Raw genomic sequence first — 7,893 nt, 5'->3', positions numbered from 1 at the left:
GAGTAAGCAAATAAGTGTGTGGATGAACTACAATGGTGCATTAGCTGATTACTGAGGCTCAATGAACTAATAAATAGATGAATAAATTACTGTACTAAAATAGTTTGGGGAATACCCTGCTGTACACTCCAACCCAGTTGGTGGCGGTAATGAATTATAATTTAGTGCTAACCCCCAGTCGTTATCCTACAAAAGGAGACTTTCGTGTCGTGTTGAGTAAACACATAGCTAACGACATACAAAGCGGATATATTCTTAATATTTTTCGTTTTATTTACAGCTTTAATCATGTCTGGGCAAAACGCTTTAAATGCTAAACAGCCGCCAATTCAGTCTACAGCAGGAGCGGTACCGGTCCGAAATGATAAAGGTAAGAGTTAGCACCAAGCTAATGTTAGCTGCTATGCTACCTAGTTTTAGCTTCGTTTGAATAAACACAGTATTCATACTACACAATGGCATCTATTTCCAGCACAAATATGGGCCAAAATATGTCAATTTTGAAAAATTTTGCGAGCTTACAAATAACGTTCGACGTCGGCTGCGGACTAACCGCATACTAGCGTACTAACTAGTTAGTACAGAACACATGTAGTGTTTACATTCACATACTGTTTAGTATAGGAGCATCTTTATCACGTGATCTCAACACGAATATCTTTTAAACCTGCCGTTTTATTTTTGTAGTTTGTGGTGCGAGTTTATTTATGGATTAACAAATCTGTTAAAATAGGTGTAAATGTTTCCAGGTGGCGCCGGGCCCACCGCGACCCTCACCTTCATTTGTAATGAAAAAGAATGACTCTTTATGGATGTGGTTACTTTTACATGAGAGTAAATAAAGTAATCATTAGTTCATCAAATGATTGTTTTTTATATGGTTAACACTGAAGTTCAACATGTATCTGAACATAACCAGTAAATTAATTCTCCAAAACATCAGTAGTGTGATTTATAAGAGCCAAAAACAAGCTGTGACTTGTTGCATATTAACCCCATTCGTTTTCTCCAAGTAGCTGCTCATCTAGGCCTTAGACTTCATTATAATGAGCTCACATTTCATACAGATGAAGTGAAATATAGATCAGGTCTAAAAAATGTTTAGAGATCCTTCAACAAACCCTGTTCCCTCTACACTTCCATAGGTGAGCTTTCTATGGAAAAAGTGAAGGTGAAGCGATATGTGTCGGGAAAGCGTCCAGATTATGCTCCAATGGAGTCCTCAGATGAAGAGGAGGATTTCCAGTTCATCAAGAAAGGAAAGGAGGCTGAACCGGAGATGGAAATGGAAGAGGAGGATGTTTCGGATCCTCGACTTCGCCGTCTTAAAAATCGCGTAACGGAAGATGTGGAAGAAAGGTGTGTTTATGTCTTTGCTACGTCTTTTCCTTAAGTTTGTGTGCAGATTTAATCTTCTACATGACACATGTATTTCTTGTATTTTTAGACTTGCGCGGCACAGACAGATCGCTGAACCAGAGCTGATCGCTGAGAGCAGTGAAGATTCCGATGAGGGAACCTGGCACCCGGAGCGAGAGGAGAGCAGTGAAGAGGAGGAGGAGGAGGAAGAGGAGGAAGTGGACGATGAGGTGAACAATTTAAATAGATTAGTGTGCTAAAAAGTAATGATGCATTCAAATTAGAATTGACAAAGTCATTACTACACAAAGATCAAAACAACCTGAATCAGAAAAATTTAATCAAAATCAAACAATCAGGAAAAAAAAAAAAAAACTCACAATTTAGTCACTGCCAATTCCCACCCACTATGGGAGTCCTAAGACAGTGCCCACGAGGGCTCGTCTAGCCGTCTTGTCCATAATTATGATTATAAACGTGTTTGCAGGAAATTGAGAGAAGACGAGCGATGATGAGGCAGCGAGCACAGGAGAGGAAGAACGAGGAGATGGAGGTTATGGAGGTGGAGGAGGAGGGCAAATCTGGTGAGGACTCGGCGTCTGAGTCTGAATACGAGGAATACACAGACAGTGAGGAAGAAGCGGAACCTCGCTTAAAGCCAGTCTTTATCCGCAAGTGAGTAGCCATTCTGTCAGTTGTTGTTACAATTAAAAATGTGAAGCGTGTAATATTAATGTTTACAAAAGTGTATCTTTGCTTTTTTTTTTTTTTAAACTAACCTTTTATTCTGGTCAGGGTTGCTGTGGGTGAACTCACATGTACATGCAGAAAAATTTCACAGTTTAACTTTGTCATTAAACTTTAGCTAACCTTTCCAGTATCACACAATTGTTAAATTAATTCTGTTCAAACTGGCAAGTTCAAATCTAAGCAGAGACACCGACCTGACCAGGCATCCACACTCTCTTCCCTTGGTCTCTGGGACTGGTCTGGGTGTCTGTTCGAGTTACAGGGGGTCACATGGAGCTTAGTGCGACTCTCTATAAACGACACGGCTCTGTGGGAATCTAACACTAGCACATGATAAGAAATAGCTGAACATCTAATTTAAAAGCTTAGTAAATTGATTGTGCAACACTTGTAACCTTAAAAATTAATAAACTACCTACCTAACCTTGAGTCATTTACTTAAGTTAGCACAGGCGATACTGCTGTCGTTTTTATGTGCATCATCTGAAATGGAAAGAAAACACTTCAGCACTATCACACTTGTATACAATGTACATGTCACCTTTTCTCAACCATTTTGTTACCTTTGTGAATTCTCTTTTAAACATCTCACGTACCCTCCATCAGGAAGGACAGGGTGACTGTGGCTGAACGTGAGGCTGAAGAGCAGAAACAAAAGGAGCTAGAAGTAGAGGCCAAGAAACAAGCAGAGGAAAGGCGGCGATACACCCTGAAGATCGTAGAGGAGGAGGCTAAGAAGGAATTTGAGGAGAACAGACGCACTCTAGCTGCCCTAGACGCTCTGGATACTGATGGAGAAAATGAGGAGGAAGAGTACGAGGCCTGGAAGGTCAGAGAGCTGAAGAGAATCAAGAGGGACAGAGAGGCTCGGGAAATGTAAGCTACTAATTGACTCTTTCAGGTAGCTTCTGTTGCAGGGTGTCATCTTAAACCCCATTTATTTACCCGACACATGTTTTGTGTAGGATCGAGAAGGAGAAGTCAGAGATTGAGAGGTTCCACAATCTCACAGAGGAGGAACGCAGAGCCGAATTGCGAGTCAACGGAAAAGTCGTCACTAACAAAGCATCAAAGGGCAAATACAAGTTCCTGCAGAAGTACTACCACAGAGGAGCGTTCTTCTTGGTGAGTAAATTAACAGCTTAGGTTTCAGAAGCTGATGGGTGGTTGAATAAACACTTTAGATGGGAAGGAACAAAGAGTTTGGAGGCGTCAGTCTCTAAAGGAAATGTATAAAAAAGCTAAAACAGAAAGCTGTAATCATTAAGTTTTTTTTCTATAGAAACAGTGTAACTTGCTTGTTATTAAATCTTCTGTATTTTTATTAGGATGAAGAGCAAGACATCTTCAAGAGAGACTTCAGTGCACCAACCCTGGAGGATCACTTCAACAAAACCATTCTACCAAAAGTCATGCAGGTTTGTTTGGCCTCAGTCATTTTCATGTTTAACTTCATTTATTTTAATAATTATTTTATTTATTAATCACACATTTTCTCTTTAATTTCAGGTCAAGAATTTTGGTCGTTCTGGACGCACTAAGTACACACATCTGGTGGACCAGGACACCACGTCATTCGACTCGGCTTGGGCTCAGGAGAGTGCACAGAACAGCAAGTTCTTCAAACAAAAGGCAGGAGGAGTGAGGGACGTGTTTGAACGGCCAACAGTACAGAAGAGGAAGACCTAAGAGACTTTTTGGACAAATATAGCAGGGCTTCTCAACGTCAGTTAAAGCCGTTAATGCAGAGTTAATGATTTGTGTGTTGTTAACTGTTTTTACCCCTATTTTTTTGGTTCCCTTCTTTGTTTATACGATGTAGCTCAGTTGCTGCATTCAGTTCATCTTGGTTTATTTTATTTTAGTTTTGTACGTGATTTCTTTACAAAACTTTATCCTGTTTAGATCTTTGTATACATTTTATTTGGCATTGTAAATAAATTACCATAACGCAGTTTCAGGATTAGTCTCTTAATATGTTTATACAAAAATCTTTACTGGAAATTAATAAGGAGTTCGTTACAAAAGGCGAAAGATGGACATGGTTAATCTGCAAAATACAATTGAGTGAGGAAATCAATTTCTCGGTGAAGAACTCTATTAATAAAGATACAGTGTGGAAGAAGAGGCACTCTGATGTCCATGCTACTGCTCACATTTAAGTCAGAACAGTTCAGTTGGTCAGTGCAATCAAAGCTTCCACCACGTTTCCCATATGTTCCCGCAAACTGCGTTCTGCCACACCACGTGGAATCTCCATCTCTGCCATCTGTGCAACAAAAACAAAAAGTGGGTGCATCTAGGTCTGTCAGTTATTATTCACACTTATTATACACACTCACACTTAGGGCACTAGTAGCTCATATTGGCCTGACTGCATGTCATTGGACTTGTGAGGAAACCCGCACAGACACAGGGAGAACATACAAACTCCAATAGGTTTGTAACAATATTTAACCATACATCATTGCTGTCTTGTATGTACAAGTCAGAAAATACAAATAAATCAGTGTCATATTTTTAAGAATGCTGAAAGAAATGAATGAACAACCATTTTATTCAATCCACACATACAAATACTTACAATTAGTTCTACATCTTCCTTCTTGATTGTAACTTTGGCCAACTCCTTTTCTCTGGAAACAGAACAGAAAAAAGAATCATTAACGTGAATCATTGCTACAGAAAGATCCATCTATAAAAATGATTAAGGATAGCAGTATGATGTGTGTTTCCTTACCTTTCCTGTTTTGCTTTCTGTTCTCTGGATCTCCTGTCTCCAATCACGGACATCGCCTTTCAACACAAACACAGAACAATTATTAATTAAAAAAAATTATGATCAATTATGATCATCATTGACAAATTGCAGCAAGCAGAAATAAAACCCACTAAGCCCTAAAAAGGTCACAATAACTCATTTCTATACTTTATTACTAGTGTATTATTAATGTATGTATTTACACACTGTGTAACAAAAATAATCTTACAATAGAAATGTCAATCCAGCTAGCCATGTAGCTAACTACTTCCCACAATAAATACTCTAGTTTTCATTCCTTATCTGTAAGACATGATGGCTAGTTATAAATAAATATTGTTTATAATACTTGAATGTTCTTAATAATTAAAAACACTGAAGCAGGTTATTTACTCCCCACTCTGCACATGGTGAGCTAACGTGACTAGCAGGCTAAAGCTAATTGACTGCGGCTCACCGTTTGCAGGTCAGAACTGGAGATTTCTTTCTCCTCCGCATAGTCAGTGACTCTCTCTAAATCCGCAGCACCGCTGTCGTGTTTGCGCGGCTTCTCTGTCGGTTTCCCGGTGCAGTTCTCCTCTGCCTCCAGGTCCAAATCCACATCTCCCTCAGCCGCCATGTCTGCCTGAACCAGCATTCGGAAACCAGAGGAAAGGAAAGAGGGGGGTGCGGAAATGCGCACAGTACACAATGTGGTGAGACACGTCCAGTGACGTAACACGCACCGTCCAGAATAATAACATTAATAATATTTGCAAAAACGTTCGATTTACTCGTTCCTGTAGATGCAAAACTGAAGTATACAACATTTACTTATTAAAAAACATTTCTGATATACCAGTAGTCACAAAAAAACATCGCTTGATATTAGGAGAAGTATTAAAATAAAAGTCGTTATATTTTGTGAAAGAAAGCAATACATACAACACAAGAATGGCAAAATATTTTAATAATAAAGCTATACTATTAAAAACACTGCGAATTCTGATATTAAAAAACATTTTGAGAAATAAAATTATAGAAAAGTAATATGTTCTTAACTTTACAAGTATATGTCATTTTTTTAATTAATTCATGTTTTGATATAATAATAACTTTAGAATATTTAGATGTAATCCTTTAAAAACAATATTAAGATGCTAAGATAATAAATAAGAATAAGATAATAAAGTTAAAAAATAAAGATCAAAGTTTTTACTTCCAATTGTAAATTGTTCTCCCAAATATGATATTACAAAAATGTCTACTGTATGCTGTCTTAAAAAACTACACCAGCTACATATTTAAGTATTTAGGCACTGCTTCTAAATAATGGATATGCCTTTTTTTTTTTTATTAACCAGGCCTTGAAATATAAATGAAATTAAATCAAAGCAAATCACAACAGCCATGTTCACAACATGTGTATGTGGAAGTCAGATCTTTGTACTCTTATGGTGAACCTTTTATAATTTCCCAGTGACAGTAAATGTTTCCCCACCGCCTGTCTGGTACACCAATCCTTCACCTTAACCATAATCAGCTTAACAAAAAAGGAAAGCTTTCCAACTTGGAAGCCAACATCCACGTTCCTGTCTCGTAGCTGCTTAATCTAGTCTGGTCAGTGTGTTGACAAAGTGGTAGCACTAAAGGAATGATTCAGGATCTTCATACATGCTGTTACTCCATCCTTACCAACATCTTCATTCTGCTCTACGACTGATCTTGGGAAACGTGGAGATTTCTTCTCATAGCCTGATTACTGCACAAGTGATGTGTTGTCGCTGTTGCAGGGCCCAAGTAAGAAATTTAAATAGTTTTATTTTTGTATATGTAGTTTAGTTCTGAAAAGTTTAAAAACAATTTACAAGGGTAAGTTAAAACTGTTAACCACTGTATTGAAAAATGCAGCAAAATATTCTGTAGCTGCTAATCACAATTTTAAAATAATTAATAAACATTTTACACCACTCTGGGATTTCTTACGTGACCATCCCACTGTAAGTAAGTATAATGCCACAGAATTGTGGTTTAACTTCAGAAAATTTGACATTTCAATGATTTGGCAAGGAGGAAAATTCAGTTTCCCCTGCTTTCACAAAAAACATCATATAAAATTGAAATTTCAATCAAACTCAAATGATTTGTATTGTATGTTGATAAACATAATTTTGCCTGGACATGCCTTTGCCTAATTTTGAAGGGGCTCCACTGACGTTCCATTGTGTTTACTGTGAAAGAGAGAATGGAGGCTTGTTGTGTGTCCTGTTTACTTTGACGTAGCTTAATTGGTTTAGATAAGTTCCCTGGTGTGTGTGTGTGTGTGTGTGTGTGTGTGTGTGTTATTCAACTGTGGATTAGTGCCTTTAAATTAAACAGGAATGTTTTAGTATCGTCAGTGGAACAATTTAACACTGGTACTGGTCTAGTGTTGTTCTGTATTTGTTAATAAGTTGAACTTATTAACTTGATGTTAATGTAGGATTTTAAAATATGAAACAAATATTGGTGACTCCATAATAATGCTTAGAATTAGATGTTTACCAAGCACACTCAGATGTGGTGTTTGGGTGTCCATGTAGTACATTAAACATTAAGCTTATTTACCTTGAGAAGCTGGCATCAAGCTATTACATCCTAAAAAGGATGAGGTTCAAAACCAAAGTGAAGGGGGTCTTTAATTGGGAAGTTTCCTCTCTCGATTTTGGTGGTGGAGGGAATATTGCATGCAGAGGAATGTGAGCTCTCTCTTTCTCCCTCTCTCCCGCCCTCTGCCTCTCTCACTCTTTGTGGGTCAAGGTCTAATAACTAGATTATGAATGTGGCCTCTTTCTCAGTGGACAACTTTAAATGTAACTTAACCGAGAATCTGAAACATAAATATAATCCAAATCTGTAGACCATTGCAGTTAATACCATTATTCACCATGAGCTTATTTCATCCCCCCCGACCCAATCCAATTTTTTTTGCTACAGGTCAGGTTGTCTTTGCTATGATGCTGCCTGAGGGAAGGGAGGGACAGATGGGCTAATACATGAAGCCT

The 7,893-nt window shown here is 38.0% G+C and overlaps 2 protein-coding genes across 2 annotated transcripts; one reads left to right on the top strand and one right to left on the bottom strand.

Moving 5' to 3' along the window:
- The first annotated feature begins 179 nt into the window (after window positions 1-179).
- mfap1 (microfibril associated protein 1) lies at window positions 180-4,063 on the top strand. The gene is made up of 8 exons (XM_062989914.1): window positions 180-370; window positions 1,146-1,359; window positions 1,448-1,589; window positions 1,847-2,034; window positions 2,716-2,985; window positions 3,075-3,234; window positions 3,438-3,527; window positions 3,619-4,063. The coding sequence occupies exons 1-8, from the start codon at window positions 289-291 to the stop codon at window positions 3,796-3,798; spliced, it is 1,326 nt and encodes a 441-aa protein (XP_062845984.1). The 5' UTR covers window positions 180-288; the 3' UTR covers window positions 3,799-4,063.
- Window position 4,064: 1 nt separating this feature from the next.
- Window positions 4,065-6,603, bottom strand: hypk (huntingtin interacting protein K). Its single transcript, XM_062989916.1, has 5 exons — window positions 6,545-6,603; window positions 5,328-5,495; window positions 4,850-4,905; window positions 4,694-4,745; window positions 4,065-4,378 (listed from the first exon to the last, which is right to left on the bottom strand). The coding sequence occupies exons 1-5, from the start codon at window positions 6,554-6,556 to the stop codon at window positions 4,283-4,285; spliced, it is 384 nt and encodes a 127-aa protein (XP_062845986.1). The 5' UTR covers window positions 6,557-6,603; the 3' UTR covers window positions 4,065-4,282.
- Between the last annotated feature and the right edge of the window lie 1,290 nt (window positions 6,604-7,893).

Source organism: Trichomycterus rosablanca, chromosome 27 (genome assembly GCF_030014385.1).
Source record: "Trichomycterus rosablanca isolate fTriRos1 chromosome 27, fTriRos1.hap1, whole genome shotgun sequence".
Taxonomy (NCBI): Eukaryota; Metazoa; Chordata; class Actinopteri; order Siluriformes; family Trichomycteridae; genus Trichomycterus; species Trichomycterus rosablanca.
The sequence above is the reverse complement of the archived record's forward strand: the minus strand, read 5'-3'. Positions and strand labels throughout refer to the sequence as shown.